Raw genomic sequence first — 19,700 nt, forward strand, 5'->3', positions numbered from 1 at the left:
ATTTTCCCGATTTTAGTGCTACACGAAATTAAAATTTCAATCTGAAAATTTATATATTTCAGTCCCAAATCTAAAAACACAAAAGCCAAACTCTGATAAAAAACAAATTATGAACAGTAAAAACGAAATTGTAAACCTTGTTATAAGCCCTGCTGTAAACTTCCCTAATCTGCACCGGACGCGCGTGTATGGACAGGTCTAGCCTGGGGCACTTGCATGCCAAAAGAAAAGGCATCTTAGGTACATGCGCGACAAGTAAAATGGCATACGCTTGGGTTGCTTTTTAAATTTTGTTCATTTTTTAGTTTTTAGCATTTATTTTAAAAAGTTGTTGGATTATATATGTTAAAAAGACAATAAAAAATTATTAGTCTGCTTCAATAATCATTTTTAGAGCTAGTTTGGAAACACCATTTTCCTAAGGGTTTTTCATTTTTCTAAGAGAAATTAGTTCATTTTCCCTTAGGAAATTGGAAATCTCATGAGAAAATAGGGATGCCAAACTAATCCTTAGGTAAATTTTTTTAACATGTTTTGGAGTTGCTCTAGTGACTAAAGTGTGTTTGGTTTGAGGAATGAAGTGATCCATCTTATTCTCACTGCTCACTTTTTTATTTGGTTTGTGTAATATAATGATTTGATCCATTACCATCCTATTCTTTATAAGCTAATAATTAATATATATATATGAAGAGTAGATTGATTCTACCAAAATTAATAGAATGATTACCCTCATTAAGCATAGAGTCACTCTATAACAGACAGACAGACACACGCATGCCAAATTGCCAATGTCGTCTCATCGCCGCCTTCCTCCGCCTCTCTCTCCCCTCTCCTCTTCTCTCATCTCCCAGCGGGAACCGCGGCCGGCCCCACGCGCGGGCATGGGCATGGGCATGCATGCCGTGCCCGCACGCAAGCACTCACCCACCCACTGCGGGCGCTCGTCGATCGCCACTTTCGGCCCCGGCTAAATCAGGATATAGACCAGTGAGGGAGCGACAAGAGGCGGAGGAAGAGGAGGTGGTGCCGGTGGTCGTGCTGCTGCTGCTGCTCGTGGTGGTGGCTGTGCAGGTGCGGAGATCGTCGATCGATCGCTGCGGTTCGTCGGCGGCGGTGTCGAGATGTCGATGGACTTCGGTGCCCCGGCGGATGACCCCAAGGCTTTCCGCAACATCTGCCGCGACCGTACGTCTGCACCACGCGCGCGACTTTGATTGATCTCCGCTCTTCCTCACGTCGTCTGCTTTACGAATTGACGACCCGACTGCTCGGTTCCGCTGTTGCTCGTTTGTGCTCTCCTCAGGGATACTGAAGGACCTGCTTAAGCCTGACAAGGATAAGGAGACCAAAAGCTCATGGAAGGTACATAGGCGTAATATTTTTGTCGTCCGTGCGCATGCAGCTTGATCTATGCACATTCTGTTGTTACTGCTTCATGTGCTCAGTTTCCTACTATCTTTCATTTTTTGAGGAAACGCTGCAGATTCTGAGATTCATACTTTTGATGGGAGACCGTATTGTGTACATTAGGACATGAATTGGGCGAGAATAGAATTTATGCCATATTCATTTCACATGGCTATGGGGATTTTTTCTGTGTAATGTTTATCAATTATGTATATGATCCTTTCTCACAATTTGTGACGATCTTGTCTCATGCCATGCTGTTGGCATAGTTATTAAGGCGTCGCTAAAGTGACGCCGCTAAGTCTATTCACAATGGAGGTTTCATGGGGTGTTTCATGTATTAATTAGCCTGCCACATCAGCTATTTTGATGACATGTCACATCATTTAAGAAGAAAGAGTTTCATGGAGTTTTATGGGGATGAAACCATGTTAACTCGTTTCCAAGATCTTGAAAACTGTGTGAAACCTCCACTGAGAGTGTTTTGTTTCATCTTCATATAATTGAGTAAATCCTATTGGTTATTTATATACAGCATTTAAGAAGTATGTTGACACATGAAATAGTGAGATGAAACTCTCTATTGAGAGAGGGTATTTCATTCATCCATAAATCTGATGTGGCATTTTTGGAAACAGTGACATGAAATCCCCATTGTGAATAGCCTAATGCGGGTTGGGACCCGTAAGGCGTCCTGTCGCCTTACTCTCGGGCAAGGCGAGGCACGGTGGTGGCATGTAGGGCGTTAAGAGAGGCACGATGGCGGCGCGCAGGCGCCGGGAGAGGCTGAGGCGCGAGGGAGAGAGGAGAGTGGCAAGGGAGGAAGAGAGAGGAGGGCGGCGGCGGCGGCTGAGAGTCTGGAAGAGGCGCGGTGCGCCTTGCTAGGGAGAGGGAAAGCGGAGAGCGGCGGGAGAGGAAGAGAGAGGAGGGCTGCGTCAGCTGATGGCCTGGGAGAGAGAGAGGAGAGGAGTTACGTTTAACCTAGGTGTTGGTGGGCTGGTTGGGCTGTTTGTGGGTCTTTTTCTCTAGTTCTCAGTTTGTGGGTTTTTTTTCTTTTTTCTTTCACCCTGTTTTTCTATTCTACAAGACTGAAATGGGTTAATAAGTATGAATTAGTGATACGTATATAATATTTGGTCTATCTTTTCTATATTTATCTAAATAATTTAGGCTTCGCCTCGCCTTACGTTTTACCGCTTAAAAGTTAAAAAAAAGGGGTTTGTCGCCTTACCGCTTGGTATTCTAGGGACCTTCAACAGTTTAAAATCTTTTTTAATTAGGATGTGTTTAGTTGAGGATTGGAGGAGAATGGAGCGGCTCTATTCCTATTTATGGATGTTTGGTTTTGAATAAAAAAGGAGCGGAGCGGCTCATGTAGTCTTCATATAAAAAATTACTATAAATAGTTAGAATTCTCCCGCTCCACCAAAACGATCGGATGCGAGCGCTCTCCTTCACTCTACACTCATGACTTTCCATCCAAACAAAGAAAGAAACAATTCCGCTCTATTCTACTCTTAAACCAAACAAAAAATAGAGTGACTCTATTTTATTTGCCAAACACAGAATAGAATGACTGTTCTCAAAAACTAGAATGAAGTCGCTCTATTATAGTTGACTCTTCAACCAAACACACCTTAGTTTCATACAAGCGGGGAAACGAAACAACTATGCCATTTCTGTTTGCCATATTTGCAGGTTCTTATAATGGACAAATTCACGGTGAAGATCATGGCTTATGCTTGTAAGATGGCGGAAATTACCGATGCAGGGATTTCGCGTAAGTTGCCCAGATCTTGATGAATAGTCATTTAGCAGGAAAAATATGTGGTGGTGGCTGTGTTTTCTTCCTACTATATTTACTGGGGATATTCTTACTCTTTCCAGACAATTCCACTTGACCATTCAACTTATGTTTGTGAAGTAAAGATGTTAAGTAAGTTTATTATAATAACTTGCAGTTGTAGAAGATCTGTTCAAGAGAAGGGAGCCAATGCCTTCAATGGATGCAATCTACTTTCTTCAGCCACTGAAAGAAAAGTAATTTTTGACAGATTTGTGCCTTCTCTTTTGTCTTCTTGAGTTTACTATTTCCCATTGGTCATATTGGATTTCTGCCTTTTAAACATCTCTATATGAACCAACAGTGATTTCCTGGTTCACATGACATCAACTTTTGCTGGTTCTTCATTGATAAAGGACCTATGTGGTCAAAAGCCACCCTCTGTTGCACTATCTAATTTTCCATGTAGTCAATTTATACGCCATATCATATTGAGGCTTCTTCTCTGATACTGTGATGCTTACATTTTGCAATCTGCAGTGTCATAATGCTTCTATCTGACATGTCTGGGAGATGCCCACTTTACAGGAAGTATGGTTGTATTATCATTGCAATTTGCAGCTAAAGTATCATTTTCAAAATTCAGATGTAATAAAGTCACTAACACATTGATTATTTAACTCCGAACGCTAGGGCATACATCTTCTTCAGCTCACCGATTCCTAAAGACTTGGTTACTTACATAAAGAATGACAGTAGTGTAATACCACGCATCGGTGCACTAAGAGAGGCAAGTTACTTCACAATGTACCTTTCACTATTTGAGCTTTGGCAGAAGTTCCTTATAATGCTGTTATTTCATTAATTGCAGATGAATTTGGAATTCTTCACTATTGACATGCAGGTACTCAACCTCTGATCTATTCCATTTCACTGCATTTTGAGACAGATCTATGAATTTTGTCTCCGCTTTTGCTGTCTGCTGCCTCAGAAAAGTACATGAACTGATTTTACTATTTCTTTATTTTTGGTTAGTGTTCAACAAAAATATTATACATAGGGTTGTGACCATTGTATAAGTTATACAGAGCAAGTGGATGCTGTCATAAACAATGTCATCGTTAGATTTGTTAGACATTTTGGAGCTTCTGCATTTGCACTGTCAATGAAAAATAAATGATTCAAAACTTTGTGAGGATGGTATACATATTCATAATGTCCTTGAAAGTAAAATCATGGAAATGAATTTAACTAAACATGTTGGGTGCATTTATATTTGCATGTTATTGTGCTCTTTGTCTATATACATTGATTATTATATGCCATATATGCGCAGGGCTTTGTAACTGACCATGATACTGCCCTGATTGATTTATACGGTCCAAGTGAACAAAATTCCAAAAAGTTCAACGATACTATAAGCACAATGGCTACTCGCATTGCGACTACATTTGCATCATTGAAGGTATGTTGCTGAACTTCATTTGCTATGCTCCATTCATGCCCACAGTTAATCATTAGTAGAAAATTCCATGTGTTTTGTTACGCTAAGGTATTTTAGTTCTTCCATAAAGGGAAACCAGTGTAAAAATCAGGAAAAGGCACTAAATCCTGAGTATATTGTTCATATCATTCCTACTTGTTGTTTGATTCTATGAATATGGCGAAAGGGCATCTAGCGTAATGGTTAAGGCTCCTGAGTAGCATCTCCAGGTTCCGGGTTCGATCCCTCTCAGGGGCGAATTTCGGACTTGGTTAAAAAAATCCCCTCGCTGTGCCCCGCCCGCTCCCGGGTTACGTCTTGCGCGCCACCCTCCCCGCCATTGCAGAGTGGGCGGTGACGGCCCGCTAGTGATGGGGGCAGGGTTCGGGAATTTTCTTGGCCAGAACCATGTTCCGGTCTCTTTTTAATATAATACCAGGAGTGTGGTCTTTCTCTCCCTGGCCGATTTTTTATACTGATGAATACGTGAGTCAGTGGGATGCTGCCATTTTGATATGTGCTCATTTCCTAGATCCTGATAAGCAACTGCATGTTATTTGTTTGATCTGCATTACAATTATTTGTTTGATCTGCATTACAATTTACCTTGGCCATCACCTCATGTTGGATTGGATCATTACACTCCAGAATCCAAAAGCGTGAACCCCAAACCCCCTCACTTGTAGTTAATTTATGCATACACAAAAAATGTGGTTTGAATTAGATCCAAATAATATTACATCAGCATACTCTATATGAAGTTTCCTTTTCCTAAACGCGCAGGAGAGCTGTGTATCACTGTATTTAAAAGAAGAGAGTTTGCAGCACACCCAAACACTCCTAAAGGGTTGTTTGGGTGTGTTGTAACCCTAGATGGAGGTTAGAACTTTGATATAGATGTATCAATAGCAACTATGGAGTAGGAATACATGGTTTTGGCAACCATTTTTAGAATATAAGCTACAATACTAATAGCACCTGTAGTGTTGGGTAGAATGCATAGTTGTTAAGGCGTCCATGAAGCATCGCTTAGGCGACGCTTAGGCGCTAAGGCGTGCAGCAGGATCAAGGCGTCCATGTCGCCTTAGTTTGCAGACTAAAGCGTCTGCTTTGCCCAGTGAGGTGTCGCCCTAGCGCCTTGAAGCTGGCTAAGGCGTCGCTTTGAAGACGCCTAGAGATCTGTAGGGAAGGAATAAGGGGTTGAAAACCTGATTCCTGGCGGCGGTGGTGGCTGTCCCCTCCACGAGCTCTCCAGGCGCTGACGAGGCCCCTGTTTGTTTCAGCTTTTTGGAGCTTCTAGCCACCAAAAGCTGCTGCGGACTGCCAAACGCTCAGCTTTTCAGTCAGCTTCTATAAAATTCGTTTGGGTAAAAACCATTCAAAATCAACATAAACACATAATCGGTTGAGTCGTTGCAATAGTAGGAATCCGTCACTTTGTAGATCCTGAGTCCTATGGACACCTTTATCTTCCTCCGCACGTAATCCTAATGATACTCAGATTCTCCCTACAGCCAGATTCTGATTCTCAGAAAAGCTAATCAGAAAAAGCTGAACCAAACAGGCCCGAGGTCCCCTACCGGCAAGCCCCTCCCCTCCGCGGCGACTCTCCTCTCTCTCTGGCGGCAACTCTCCTCCTCTCTCTCTCTCTCTGGCTGGATGCAGAGTGAGGGTGGCGGCGTTCGTGAGGGTGGCGGCTGAGGCCTGAGGGTGCTGTAGGGTGAGTTCGTGAGGGTGGGCCGGTGGCGGCTGACTTAGGTTAAGTATGCTAGCATGGGCAAGGAAACTAGTAAACTTATTTAAGATTATATTCCTATATTTATGCTAGTAAGCCGTCGTCTCGCCTTACATCTTACCGCTTAAAAAATAAAAAGGGGTCGACCGCCTTATCTCGCCTTGCCGCCTTAACAACTATGGCAGAATGGAACCATAGGCCATCCAAAGCGAACCGTGAACACTGGAGGCTGCCAACCGTGGATTAAAAAGTGGCTTATATTGCAGATGATTCATCTGCCAACCATTCTCAGAACCAAAAACACATATTGCAGATGATTCGTACCGTGTTGGGTAAAAAAAGTTACTCTCAGCAAGAAAGCAGTACCAAGACAACAGTGGCAGATTCCCGCCTCGTGGTGGGAGATGGTTGATGCTCACAGTGGAGCTCGATCTCACACATTACTGTTTGTGCAGAGCAATCGATTTCATACTACAGATGCCCTAACTATAGATGCTGAGCAGCTATGAATATCTCCTGCCTTATTTAGCAATAGAACTGGAGTAGTGTTTAGCCTCTAATGTCTTATCTATGGATAAAATAGTCTTATTACTCCCTTTTTCTCATTGAACATGAAGGTTGATTTGAGTACTTTGCAGGAATTTCCATGTGTGCGGTATCGGGCGCCAAAAGGAGATGCTTCCACAACAACTAAATTCGATATGGTTCCAAAGTGGCTTGCTACTGCTGTTTGGGAAATTGTGTCAAAATATAAATCAACTATTCCTGAATTTCCCCAGAAGGAGACATGTGAACTGCTAATTGTCGACAGGCCCATAGATCAGGTGCTAAAGCATACACTGGATGCTAAAACTTTAAGAATTTGTTCACTTAAAATACAGCAAAGAACTTCAATTTATTCATTACAGCTTACAACAATTTCATATGACTGCAAAGATAGCACCTGTTATTCATGAATGGACCTATGATGCAATGTGCCATGATCTACTCGAAATGGATGGCAACAAATACATTTATGAGGTAATTGTCATATCATATTATTAGTGATATACAAATTCTCTTTAATTTTCTTATATATTAGTGTTATTTTATATTGCAAGGTATCAAAGATGGGTTCGGAACCTGAAAAGAAGGAATCTTTATTAGAGGATCATGATCCTCTTTGGCTTGAACTTCGCCATGCTCACATAGCTGATGTGAGTTCTATGTATTATATTTGTGTATTCCGATTGCTTAACTTTATTCTGGTCTATTATTCCTAACACTAATTAAAATACTAGGCTAGTGAGAGGTTGTACGAAAAGATGAACAATTTTGTTGCCAAGAATAAAGCAGCACAACTTTCAAGGTGCCTAACCTTTCTCACTTTTAAATGCAATTGCAAATATATTTTTAATCCATGGTGTATTGCAGTACAGTAACTGAGTAGGCTTTTCAACTATAAATTACTGGTACTTTTCATAGTTCTAGGCTGCTGAATGCTGATGGCATTCATATTATAATTTACCTTTTGCATACCTAGATACCCCTTGTTCTAGATTTTCTCTCTCGAAAAGCGTAGGAGAGCTACGCCTTATAAATACATTATAAGAGAGAAACAGGTCTGAAGAAGACCCAAAAATACAAACAAAGGCGTCCCCTTAGGGAGGCCAGAAACAAGCATACAAAAAGCTATCCATCTGGTCACTTAAGAACAACAACACTCAACACCTCCCCTAAACATTAGACATTGGCGCCACCAAGAAGGAAAGCCCTTTGGCACCGACCAATTGCCATTTGTGCCTTTCCTCAGCAGATCTGAGAAGAAGGGGGAGGTTTGGAGTGGCTCCATCAAACACCACCCTATTCCGGTGCTTCCAAACCATCCAGGCACCCAAGATGTTGAAGGAATATAGGCCCTTCTTAACCATCCTAGAAACAATGTCTGAAGATTTCTCCCACCAGTTAAAGGAGGTAGCATCCGGCTGAGGGGCTAGACTGTGAAGCCCAAATTTTCTTAGCATAGTATACCAGAAAACTCTTGTGAATACATAGGACACCAGCATGTGGTTGATGGATTCAGGATCTTGGTCACAGAGGGGACAACTAGCAGGATGATTCATGCCTCTTTTTGCCAATCTATTTGCAGTCCAACATCTGTTATGAGTCACCACCCATATAAAAAACCGACATTTGGAGGGGGCCCAAGATCTCCAAATCCTTTTGTGATGACCAAAGGAGTTGGAGCCTAAGAATAGGCCATTGTAGGCAACTTTCACTGAGTATTTGCCATCAGAGGCCCTGGTAAAGATGTGTCTATCCTCCCTGTTCAGCTGCAGACACAGGCCAGAAAGAGAATCCCATAGATATAAATAATCTATTAGGGCTCCCATCGTCAGAGCGCCCTTAATATATGAAATCCACCTTTTGTTTAACATGGCCTCTTGCACAATTCTCCCATTAATTATTCTTTTTGGGATTGTGGCCAGCAATCTTGGAGCAATATCTGAGACTCTCCTGCCATTTATCCATCAATCTGACCAGAACAAAGTGTTGGACCCATTGCCAATCTCAGTGACCATGACTGCAGAGAAGAAGAATTTGGCTTTAGTAGGGACTTGAATTGGGAGCTCTGCCCAAGGCCTGGTAGGATCAGTTTTCTTTAGCCATAACCACCGCATACGAAGAGTCCAACAGATGTCTTGGAAGCTAGAAATCCCCAGACCCCCAAGTGCAAGGGTCTGCATACCTTGTTCCAAGCAACTAAACAGTACCCCCTTTTGCTTCTTTTCTACCTGTCCATAAAAAACTCAGCCGGGGAGGGAAAGACCGCCCTCCCGGTATTATATTAAGAAGAGACCGAAACATGGTCCCGGCTGAGAAAATCCCCGAACCCTGGCCCCCCATCACTAGCGGGCCGTCACCGCCCACTCTGCAACGGCCCAGCCGGAGGGTGGCGCGCAGGACGTAACCCGGGAGCGGGCGGGGCACAGCGAGGGGATTTTTTTAACCAAGCCAGAAATTCGCCCCCGAGGGGGATCGAACCCAGGACTTGGAGGTGCTACTCGGAAGCCTTAACCATTACGCTAGAGGCCCTTTCGCTTCTACCTGTCCATAAGAAACCTTTTTCTTGTTTTATCAATGGCTTCAATAGCCCAATGGGGAAAATTGATTGCCATAGCATCAAAGAATGTCATTCCAGTAAGGACATGTTGCACAAGCACTCTTCTGGCAGCCCTATTCATCAAATCAGCTTTCCAGCTTGGGAGGCGATCTGCAATCTTTTCCACCAGAGGCAAGAATTGTTGTTTGGATAGTTTGTGCAAGGATAGTGGAAGGCCTAAGTATTTGCAGTGAAAAGAAGCAATTTCACAAGGCAAACTATTTTGGACTTCCACAATGATCTCTTCAGAGCATCTGATAGGATAAACATTAGACTTATGGGTGTTGTTGTGCAGACCAGAGGCATCCCCAAAAAGGTTGAGAATATCAATAGTGGTGGAGATATCAGCAGCAGAGGGGTGCAGGAATAAGGCCACATCGTCAGCATAAATAGAGATCATGTGGAGCTTCTTTTTTCTGGATAACTGCTGCAGCAATCCGGCATCTTCAGCCTTGGAAAAAGCAGACCTAGCATATCCATAGCAAGGATGAACAACATTGGGGATAGGGGATCCCTGTCTAAGCCCTCTGTTGTATTCTTTTTCCTGGGCATTCATTGAGAAGCACTTGTGTGGTAGAAGAGCCAAGAAGCTCACATATGATATCTCTCCAGAGCTGCCCAAAACCCATTTGTTGCATTACTTCAATCAAAAAAGGCCAAGACACCGAATCAAAGGCTTTTGTTATGTGTAGTTTGAACAAGAGAGAAGTCAAATTTTGCTGGTGTAACAGTCTAGAAGTCTGCTGCACTAGCATGAAGTTATCTTGTATAAACCTTCTTTAAATGAATGCACTTTGAATTGGAGAAACAATACCATCTAATCTTTTAGCCAATCTGTTAGCAAGGATCTTGGAGACTAACTTGGCAAAGCTGTGCACTAGACTGATAGATCTAAAATCTCTAGCCAGGTCAGCCCCTTCTCTCTTTGGCACCAGAGTGATTTATGTTGTATTGACTCTACAGGTTTGCAAGATTTCTGTTCCAAATTGCAGACATTGCATTTAACACATCTTCCTTGATAATGTTCCAACACACTTTATAGAATCTTCCAGCGAAACCATTTGGTCCTAGGGCCTTATCAGAAGGAAGGTTCCTAATGGTTTCCAACTAGGGGTGGTAATAGATCGCGATCCAGATGTTTCTTCACAAAATTGTAGGGGCCTAAATAAATTCTATTTCAAAAATAAATAGAAATAGGGTCCGATCCTAATCCGATTCGATCCTTAAATCTTATAGTGTAAAATTTAGAGCACATTGTCACCTCTATTTCCAACACTTCCTGTTCTGTAAAAGGAGACTCCAGATCAGTGAGGCTATGTGTTGTCAAACCTAGAGCCCCGAGATCAATGGATCTCATCCTGTCTTGAGACTGACCAATGAGGTTAGAGAAGAATTGATCCACCAGAGCTGCTTTTTTAGCATGATTAGTAAGAATACACTCATCATCCCTTAGTTTGATCACAAGATTCTTTCTTTTTCTATGTCTGGCATGCATGTGAAAGAATTTTTATTTGCATCCTCTTCCTTTAGCGACAAAATTCTCGATCTCAATCTTGCCATTGTTCTTTTAAAGGAGGCCAGCAGCAAGGCTTGCTTTTTGAGCTTATTCTTGAGCCAAAACTCGGCCGGTGCAAGGACCCTATGATCTTGAGCTATTTCTAATTTATGCAGAATTCTAGAATGTTGGAATGACTTATCATTTGGCATGGAGTTCATAAAAATGATTGATGTTTCCATTTTCAACTAGAGATGGTGGTGAAGTCTCAACACGGGATCTGCAGAAAATCGTTCAAGCATTACCCCAATACAGTGATCAAGTTGAGAAATTGACGCTACATATAGAGGTAGATGATTATTTTTAAATATATTTGGCTACGTGTTTTATATTATCATGTTTAATTTTTGTATTCACAAGCCATAAGGTAATATTCGTTATATTTATAAGTTTATAAGAACTTCCATATAGACACAGAAGGGAAAAAAAATATATACTATCGGTAAAATTACTATGTTCTAGTAGATAATTTATCAAGGGACACTAAAAGATGGTCCACATCTCATGCAATAGATTCCGCCCATGCAAACACATTGTAGACTCAGTAGGTAAATACATTATTTATAACATGTTAAAAGAAATGCCATTATCATTCGCTTTAAGGCACTCGTTTCACATTAATATGTTGTATATTCATTTTTTGCAGCATATGATTCTGTGTCTTACCTTTGAACAATCTCTTTTGCCTCAACTGTCATTTTAAATGAAAGTTCTAAAACTTTGGATTAATCTCTTGTTTAGATTGCTGGAAAAATGAACAGGTGTATCAGGGAGTATGGGCTCCGTGATATTGGGCAATTGGAGCAGGATTTGGTTTTTGGAGATGCGGGAGCGAAGGAAGTCATCAGTATCCTCAGGTCAAAGCAGGTTTGTATAGAAAGAGAAACAAAAAAACAGGCTTGCTGCTAAGTTGCTGTCGTTTTGTTTTTCTTTGCTTGACATGTTTGTTCCATTATTAAGGATATGAGCCCAGAAAACAAAATGAGGTTGCTGATTATATATGCAATTGTATATCCAGAGAAGTTTGAAGGTGACAAAGGGGAAAAGTTGATGCAGGTATTTCACATCAATTTTTTCATTGCTTATATGCAGTACAGTGATGGCATCAATAATGCAGGCCTAGTTCCATATACAAAAATATATACAATCACAGAGGAAGTAAAATTCCGCTTACACTAATTATGAGCATGGGCATATAAATTGGAGTCAGAGAGACTAGATATGTAGAAGGGTGGCTTATATTTTCTTGTTGATGGCTCCTACTGAACTCCCCTACGCTTTACCTAGATTAGTAATATCCATCTTCTAGATTTTTTTAGATAATGGAAACAAAGTTTGACTTTGGCCTCAAACAAGGTTACGACCAATTATTACAACTGAAGGCAACATATTGCCTTGATCCATCATACGACCTCACCAAAGAATACCAACTACTAAATCAAAGCTACTACAAAGTTAAACGTAACGAAGACCCCGTCCAAAATTGCGAAAGAAGTGTAGTAGCACCAACTCCACATGACGACATGAAGACTTAATTAATTCTTGGTCCTCCCTTCTAGGCTGAAGCTGTGTACAGAAGCGGCACTAATAAGTTGCCCTGAAGGTTACCTGCAAACAAGATTTAGGAGACGATTTATTGAAAACCACATCATTCCTACTTAACCAAATAGCCAACAAATTGCCGATGCAACGGTTAATAGTAAGTTGTGTGATATGGGCAGCAGCCCACTCACCCAAACCCCAAATAAATCATTAGCATCCCGAGTAGCTCTCAACCCCGTACTTATTTGTAACAAACGCCAAATGAAAGACGCATACAAACACCTGAAAAAACAGGTGTTTCACTGTCTCTAGTCTGCTACAAAAGTAACAGGTCTTATACTCTTATTACCGTTCCAATTTCTCCTAGCCAGGTTATCTTTTGTTAAATTTATACCTCTTTTTAGGTACCACATAAAAAATTTATTTTCAAATGAATCTTAAGTTTCCAAAGGTCCTTGTTATTCATTCCCACCCCATTGCCGAGAGTTGCCTTACCCACCAGATTTCAAGGGGGGTGAAGCAAAGGAAGGCTTCCTCCATGCCAAGATAATGCCGCCACTATTATTTCTGTATGTGAAGGTGCAGTCGTAAGAGATGCTCTTGAGTTGCAAAATTTACCATAGATTTCAAAACTTTCATAACTAGGATGAAAAACATAGGCGACAAGGGATCCCCTTGGCAAAGGCCTCGATGATGAAGTATACAGCTGCCATCCATCTTCTAGATTAACCTCCACAATCTAGATTGATGTAAACCTATGTTGGACCATACTAGGATTATTAGCTTCACTTTGCAATATGGAAGGTACACATGAGCGAAGCTTATATCTAATTTTCTGTTGAGTTTTTTTATGTTATGCATCATAGCTATGTGATACAACACCAACTTATTGATATGCAGTTAGCGAAGCTTCCACATGATGATATGGATATAATAAATTGTTTAGGATACTTGGATGGTTCAAATACAAAAAAATCATCAAGGACGGGTACTTTCTCTCTCAAATTTGATGCCCAAAAGGTAAGCATATGTTTTCATGACTTTGTTAGAAAAAACATACTTTATACAACCTTCCGTCTATTAAGGTGGTGTATGGTTTTTAGGGCCTAATTTTTAGTCCCTCAAGTATTTGGTAATTTAAAGACTAAAATAAAATAAATTTAAGGGACTAAAAATTAGTCCCAACAAATCAAACACCCCTAACATATTTGGATTTTTAATTTTTATTGCAGAAGAAAAATGCTGCCAGAACAGACAAACAAGATGGTGAGGAAACATGGGCTTTATCACGTTTTTTCCCACTTATTGAGGCACGTGATTACCAATCTTTCCTTGTCTACGATCCTTAGCGATTTACATCAAGAATCACCTACCATTCCTGAAACAAAATGAAGCTATTTTTTTAGTTTATACCATGTATTTAGACCCTGTTGGGATGAGCTCCCCCAAGCATCCGGCATTCCGGCACGCGCAGGGCCCCTCCCTCTGAGCTCCTCACCGTGAGCCTTCCGCTCGGCACCTCGCCTCCTCCTCGAGCTCTGTTCAACGCTCGGCCTCAACCCAGCGGAGCTCAACTCCAGGCGAGGCAGGGGGGGGGGGGGCGCGATGTCGTGCTTCACCCAGCGAGGTCTCCACGCCTGGTGACCTGCTTCCGCGCCGCCCCAAGCTCCAGCCGCCAGCCCCGGATTCGCGGCCACCAGCTCGCGACGGCGCCACTCCTTAGGCCGGCGCGGCCCCTCATGCCGGCGTGCCTGCCACCAGCGGCGGCGCGGGCCTTCTCCCCTTCGCCTGCGCGGACGCACCCTTCTGCGCAGACAGCCTCCCCTCCACCGACGCCGACGACGCCACCTGGGCCGAACCTGACCTAAGCGGCACGACCGCGGCTCCCCTCACCTTTGGCGGTGCGCCTGCAGCCAACCCCTCCCCTCCGGTGTCGCTGTCATCCTCCATAGCCCCGGCCACGCTCCTCGGCCTCACTACCGCTGCAGCCCCCCTCCGTCACTTCCCCAGCGGACCGTGGCATCCTCCCCCTGCGCAAGCCCTGGCTGTATGCCTTGAGGGTCTCAGGGTCTGCTCAGCTTCAGGATGAAGCAATCCTCCCCGTTCACCTTCCTCTCACCAATACACCGCGCACGAACAAACATGCTTCCCGCCATCAACGGATCCAGGCCCTAGAGGGCACGTGGAAGCGGGCGAACAGGGCCCTTGATAGAATGGGCACCGAACCATGGTGTGTGGCGTCACACGAGCTTGCCGTTGCACCCTGCGTGCACCTTGCTTCTGCGAACAGCTAGCTTGATGTACCACATCTCAGGGGCCATCTGCCGCAGCACGAAGCGACCAGGCTCGCCGCCGCGTCCAGTGTCGCGGTTCTTGGTGAGGCGGCTGTCGGGAGGGGAAAGGATCACCTTCTTCTCACCAATGCACCGCGCACGAGCAAACATGCTTGCCACCATCAACGGATCCAGGCCCTAAAGGGCACAGTGAAGCGGGCGAACTAGGGCCACTGGGTGCGCGGGCTCTGTCCTTGGCGCTCGCGCGCGCAACGACCTCAGGATGCTCCTCGGCGTCATGGTCTGCGCCACCGAGCCACTACCACACCTCAATGTCAAGGACACTCCCATCGAGACTTCATCGGTGCAGTACATCCTGCAGCAGTACCTTGCGGCCTCCGGAGGGCACAAGCTTCTGGCCTCCCTGCCTAGCACCTACGCCATGGGCATGGTGGCCACCGAGTTCGAGACCGCCGACCGCCTCACCAAGAACAACGCTGGACATGGCGGCGCCTGGCCGTTTCGTGCTGTGGCAGATGGCCCCTAAGATGTGGTACATCGAGCTAGCTGTCTGCGGGAGCAGGGTGCAACAGCAAGCTCGTGTGGCGCCACACACCATGGCTCGGTGCTCATTCTGCCAAGGGCCCTGACCGGCGCAGACGTGTGCTCTACTGTCAGCCTACCTGGTCAGGCTTCTCGACTATCGGACGTGAAAAGAAGCCAGAAGGCCCACGAAGCTGTTGTCCCTTTTGTGTCGCCCTGCCGACCGTTGACGCTCGAATGTCGACCCCTCCCGAATAACAGGCTACTGCTGCGTTTCTCTCGACCACGACCACCTCGACTTTGGCTACCTCGTCATTCAGGGGCTATCGTCTTCTCGGAGTCAACACCGATCTCTATCCCAATCGCATTGCCGGGGGTTGTTAGACTGTGTGTATGGGCTGGTATGGGCTGGTATGGGCTGGCACCACTTTTAGGCTGTCTGCCCATTAGGGTTGGGGTTAAGTCTATATATGTACCCCTTCTCTATGCAATATATCAAGACTTCACAGTCCAATACTTATCAACGTGAAAAGTCAGAAGCTCAAAGAAGCAACCGGCTTTTTTATTTAGCTTGTGAAAAGTCTGGTACTCTGTTTTGTGCGTTGTACGTAGCTTCATTAGTTTAGGAAGTAATAGCATCATCTAAAAGCTACCATTGTCTTCTCATGATCAAAAGGCTTTTCAAAAAAAGCTCTAGATATTGCAGCTTAAACAAGCAGGCCTTTAGTCCTCTCAAAGACGTTCTCTTTTTTACTTTTACTTTGCATGGGTTTTTGTCTAAATTGTGGTTACATGCTGAACTATGAGTGGTAATAGCTGGAGTTCCTTGTTTCACTAACAGGAGCTGATTGAGAAACTGAGCAAGGGTGAATTACCTCTAAAAGAGTACCCATCTATGAGTGAACCAAGTTCTGCTTCTGCTTCTCAAGATGCCACACAAACTGCATCATCAACTGCACGACCAGCACAAAATCCACAACCGATGTCTATGAGATCAAGGAGGACACCAACATGGGCAAAATCTCGTAATTCGGATGATTCTTCAAGGTAGTAATAGTCTTCTATTTGACCCACTCGAGCAATATGAAACCTTTTAACATATCTTGTTTTGGTCAACTAATAACCGCTTTATTACCATGGTAAATTGGATTGGCAGTGATTCTTCAGTCCTGAGACACGCATCAGGTGACTTCAAGAGGCTAGGCAACCGGATTTTTGTCTTCATGATTGGTGGAGCCACTAGATCTGAAGTACGCCATGTGCTTATACTACTGCATTAAAAAAACGAATTCCCAATCTGGTTGGCATATTATATACTGTATTTATCATTTCATATGAATCAGCTGCGCACGGTGCACAAGCTTACAATGAAAATGAAGCGCGAAATCGTCTTGGGCTCTTCTAGCATCGATGATCCTCCGCAGTTTATTTCGGTAAAAACTCAATTCCTGTTTTTTAGGTTCTACTACTATATGTTCATGCAACAACTCTGCAAGTGCAGAAGCTGAAGTCGATAGGTAGTGCTACCAAGACCTAGCTTGTATGCCGAGCGATAAAATGAATTCTCACCTTATAGTACTCAGTATAAGGTATACATTCGCTTCTTATTGGCTCCCTGTCTTTCAGTACTTGTTTTATTGGTTTAATAGGTTTCCTTTTGCAGCTTACACATTATACATACTTCACCAATGAACAGCTCTACATTTTACTAGGATGTTGTCGGCTGTCACCAGCGACCCATTGATTATCGTCGAACTGATCACAGTTATTATTCTCTTAATTTTTTTTTAATTGAGGAAGTGAGCTGGCTTGTCTGGATGTAAAATAAGAAATACGTACACAACGTTTTGTTTGTTATTTGATGTTCTTGTTGACAAACAGATAAAGAGAGAAGTCATTAGGAGGTTTTGTAAAAAAGGCCTAAAATTGATGGTTATATGATATAGAAACTGTATTGCACGGATCTATAACAGAATATGGATAAAATTGATTATGGAGGGACACAACTTCCTTTGCTTGCTCCCAACTATAACATGACCTTCTCCATCGCTATAATTTATGTTAAAAATATTGTATGTGGTAAGTCCTAATCGAGCAGATGTTTCGGTTTTAAGATAGACTAGAATCTAGTTTAGATTCATATATTATATTTATCTACGACTTTTAAAACCGGCTCATATATACTGCACGTTCTCGGCCCCAACATATACTGCACGTTCTCGGCCCCAACATATACTGCACGTTCTCGGTCCCTAGTGAGGACGTGGGGAGGGGGTGACGGCGAGGTTTCGGGGCGCAGTGGCTGCGGCACGGGCAAGATTTCGAGGGGGCAATCGCGGGTGGGGGCGGCGTGGACGAACTCAATGAACGTTTGTCGCGACGGGGGATTAGGGACAATCTCGGGTGTGGGGTTTGTTTCAGAAGCCACTGTCGCGACAGGGGATCAGCGATAATCGCGCAGGGGATTGAGGGAGGCAGGAGCATAGTCATGGTCTACACTATTGGCTTAATAGATAGTAGAGATATAGACCTAAGTGTCACACGTGGGAGCAAGCGAAAAAGGTTATTTAAAACACTTTGAAAATGCTAACTATGCTCTAATATGTTTGTCAAAACATTTGAGAGTTGGCTTATTTAAAAAGAGAGGAGAAAAAACACTCTAGATTTTTCTAAGTACATTGAATGTGTTCAATGAGGCACTAGACACAACACCAGATATAAATATGGTCTGGATTTAGTACATGGTTTTTGGCCAAGCACTAACAGCGACAGACGGGCACAACGAGCAAGGCGCATCAGTGCATGACACATGGACGGGCGCGTGTCACCACCGCCATGGTTTTTCCTTTTCTCATGAAGTAACAGGATCAAAATAACATCTAATACTAGTTAATTGACATAATCGATCTGTAGCAAGCAATTGACTACATAAATCAATCTACAACATTCATCTGACCACGAGAAAAAACAATTGGATTGAACAGATCTTAACCATAGGTTTAGAGCAGATCAAGACGACATATCGTGTCTCTTGATTCAGTGGATAGAAACAAAGTTCGTCACATAGGATAGTTTAGCAAGACCGTGGGACTTGCTAGCTTTACAGAAAGTTGGTACATACCGAAATTATAATGACGTTGAGATAGAGCAGTGTTGATGATATATTGAATAACATCATCATCACAGATCCTAGATACGACCTTGAATCTTCTAGTCGGCAACGGAGATGCGAGAAAGATATAGAAAACTTGTTTCTTGTTCCTTCCCCATGGCGACACAAGCACAAAGAGAGACGAGATAATGGCCGAGGACCATTATGTTAGGGAAATAAAATAGACACAAAGATTTACGTGGAAAAATCTCCTCCAATATGGAGGAGCAAATAACCACGAGGAAACATATCCGCTATGAACTGTAGAGGGAGGGCCTATATTTATAGGCGTACAGGAAAACATATTCCAAGACATATTTCAAATATATAAAAGAATTAGGGGCATATTCCAACAAATCTTCCATTGACTCTAAATCTATAGAACTGTTTCCCAAACACCAATAGGATGCTAAATCTGAATATCAACCAAGTCTAAAGAATCATTAGACTTGGAACTGGAGCACGACTTCGTATCATCAAAATAACCTCTCTTCTCTACGCAATAGAAATAACTTCAGCATCAACTGTTGAACATTGCAAGTAATAGAGATTATTCAAATGGTTGCCCTTCAAGATTATACGATTGCCACGAGAAACCTTAAGACTCGGCGGCGACGACCACAATGTGGATAAAAACAATGTCTAACCCTAGCTCCGATACCACGTGTTAGGGAAATAAAATAGACATAAATATTTACGTGGAAAAATCTCCTCTAATATAAAGGAACAAACAACCATGAGAAAACATATACACTATCAACCACAGAGTACAAGTTACAGGAAGGGCATATATTTATAAGCATATAGAAGAGCATATTACAAGACATATTTCAAATATATAAAAGAAATTAAAGACATATTTCAACATATTCTTTTATTATTCGAGGGTATATATTTATTATATAAGAAATTTGAACCTTTATAAGTACTTTTATATTAACCCACAGGATATTTCCTATATATTAAAGCGGCTCCAAAATAGGGACGCACACTGTGCCACGTCACCTTTAATATTTTCATACGTTCGATCTGATATCAGCAGCCAAAAATCTGCTTCCGTGTATCAGCTTACTCAACAGTCGC

At 42.9% G+C, this 19,700-nt stretch overlaps 1 protein-coding gene and 1 long non-coding RNA gene across 5 annotated transcripts; one reads left to right on the plus strand and one right to left on the minus strand.

Annotated features, from left to right (window-relative positions):
- The first annotated feature begins 758 nt into the window (after positions 1–758).
- On the plus strand, positions 759–17,492 carry LOC103638116 (probable protein transport Sec1b). 4 transcript variants are annotated; one of them, XR_002264882.2, is made up of 22 exons: positions 759–1,188; positions 1,307–1,365; positions 3,109–3,190; positions 3,372–3,450; positions 3,734–3,784; positions 3,887–3,983; positions 4,065–4,097; positions 4,530–4,658; positions 7,050–7,235; positions 7,348–7,431; positions 7,512–7,607; positions 7,692–7,759; positions 11,301–11,397; positions 11,850–11,975; positions 12,069–12,164; positions 13,551–13,670; positions 13,883–13,960; positions 16,308–16,513; positions 16,623–16,716; positions 16,810–16,899; positions 16,968–17,055; positions 17,130–17,492. XR_002264882.2 is itself a non-coding variant. In XM_008661103.3 (21 exons), exons 1-21 carry the CDS (start codon positions 1,125–1,127, stop codon positions 17,208–17,210), a joined length of 2,016 nt encoding a protein of 671 aa, XP_008659325.1. In that variant the 5' UTR covers positions 759–1,124; the 3' UTR covers positions 17,211–17,472. The 4 variants fall into 4 exon arrangements, 2 of the variants coding, with proteins under 2 accessions (XP_008659325.1, XP_008659326.1); XR_004852580.1 differs by lacking the exon at positions 13,883–13,960; XM_008661103.3 differs by lacking the exon at positions 16,968–17,055 and having other exon boundaries at positions 17,130–17,472.
- Positions 12,237–16,012, minus strand: LOC103638115 (uncharacterized). The gene is made up of 2 exons (XR_558570.3): positions 14,064–16,012; positions 12,237–12,716 (listed from the first exon to the last, which is right to left on the minus strand). It is a non-coding gene; the product is annotated as an uncharacterized lncRNA (long non-coding RNA).
- Positions 17,493–19,700: the final 2,208 nt, after the last annotated feature.

The sequence above is a fragment of the Zea mays genome, chromosome 9 (genome assembly GCF_902167145.1).
Source record: "Zea mays cultivar B73 chromosome 9, Zm-B73-REFERENCE-NAM-5.0, whole genome shotgun sequence".
In the NCBI taxonomy this organism is placed as follows: Eukaryota; Viridiplantae; Streptophyta; class Magnoliopsida; order Poales; family Poaceae; genus Zea; species Zea mays.